Genomic DNA, 1,221 nt, shown 5'->3' on the forward strand with positions numbered 1-1,221 from the left:
ATATATATTTATAAAGAATTGCGGTTGGTAACATTTGAAGTTTCGTAACCTTGGTTAACAATTTTCGACTGCGCATGCGTTCACAAGTACACGCAGCCACGCGATAATTGTCTGAAATCTAAAAGTAGTGGATCGTCGCTGCGATGTTCCTGGCCGGTTTGTGCGCCCTTTTTTAACGTTGTAAAAGCTGGAGAAGTACAACGTAGTTACGCATTTCTATTGTTCACGATTACAGAATACTGTTTAATTAAATAATTAAAAATGGTTAACGTCATGAATATGTCTCTCGGTTCGCGATGTGTCAAATACTTAATGTTTGTCTTCAATCTATTCTTTGTTGTAAGTAATTATTTATTTCTTTTTGGTTACCGATCGTTATCTTTTAGAACAAGTTTGCAGGCCTGTGATGTAGCTCTCATAAAGAAGTTTTATTAGTAGAATACGTTTTTGTTTCTATTACGCATAAATGCATCCGAATGTGCAACTGTGCAACAGATAACACTTCTTATTTTAAATGCCTCTTGATCATCGAACCATATTGATTGTACAGTACGGTTCAAAAAGTTATTATATCTTCAATAGCTCCATACGATCCTGCCACTTTAATTACAAACGTACTCCCGTAATAAGAGTTCCACTTGTTGTACAGGTTGTTGTACAGGTACAACGTCAAAAGTAAATATTGAAAATGTATTCGTGGAATTTTTAATATCAAATTTCATACTAACCTAGAAATAACCTAAAGCGATATAGATATCGATACAGGATCTCAGACGCTTTTGCAATAATACAAATATAATGGTGATTAATATTTAAAGTTGTTACGTATATTATAAAACAGCTGGCAGACGTTCTAGATAGCGAAATGATTCATTTCTTAGTAATCATTTTTATGCGTCATTCCTTTACTTAATGTATCGATATCGATATCCTTTGCGTAGAGATGTGTTTGTGCGTCTTATTTTTCTTGTTCTTAAGTTACCGATAGATCTTGTAGCGAACGTGTTGTAATGATATGTAGATAATTAAAAAGTTAATTTTACTGTTCGTTCTACTGCAAAGTACAATCAACAGATAACTACGTCATACGCGTACGACAAATATGACGCATAGAATACTGACGGATATGCACACAGATTGGGTAGAACATGAAGACGCAATTTTTAACAAAATTCTTGTATTTTATTAATTAGCTTGTATGCAATTCATTTAATGAAGAAG

The 1,221-nt window shown here is 33.3% G+C and overlaps 1 protein-coding gene across 1 annotated transcript in view; it reads left to right on the forward strand.

Annotated features, from left to right (window-relative positions):
- The first annotated feature begins 97 nt into the window (after nucleotides 1-97).
- LOC108625097 (CD63 antigen-like) overlaps nucleotides 98-1,221 on the forward strand; it is a 3,696-nt gene continuing 2,572 nt past the window's right edge. The window contains exon 1 of the mRNA XM_018024844.2: nucleotides 98-339. Within this exon, the coding sequence (XP_017880333.1) occupies nucleotides 262-339 (78 nt within the window). The 5' untranslated portion in view covers nucleotides 98-261. The remainder of the gene's footprint in view (nucleotides 340-1,221) is intronic.

This window comes from Ceratina calcarata, unplaced genomic scaffold (genome assembly GCF_001652005.2).
Source record: "Ceratina calcarata isolate Rehan_Ccalc_2016 unplaced genomic scaffold, ASM165200v1 scaffold3407, whole genome shotgun sequence".
Lineage (NCBI taxonomy): Eukaryota > Metazoa > Arthropoda > Insecta > Hymenoptera > Apidae > Ceratina > Ceratina calcarata.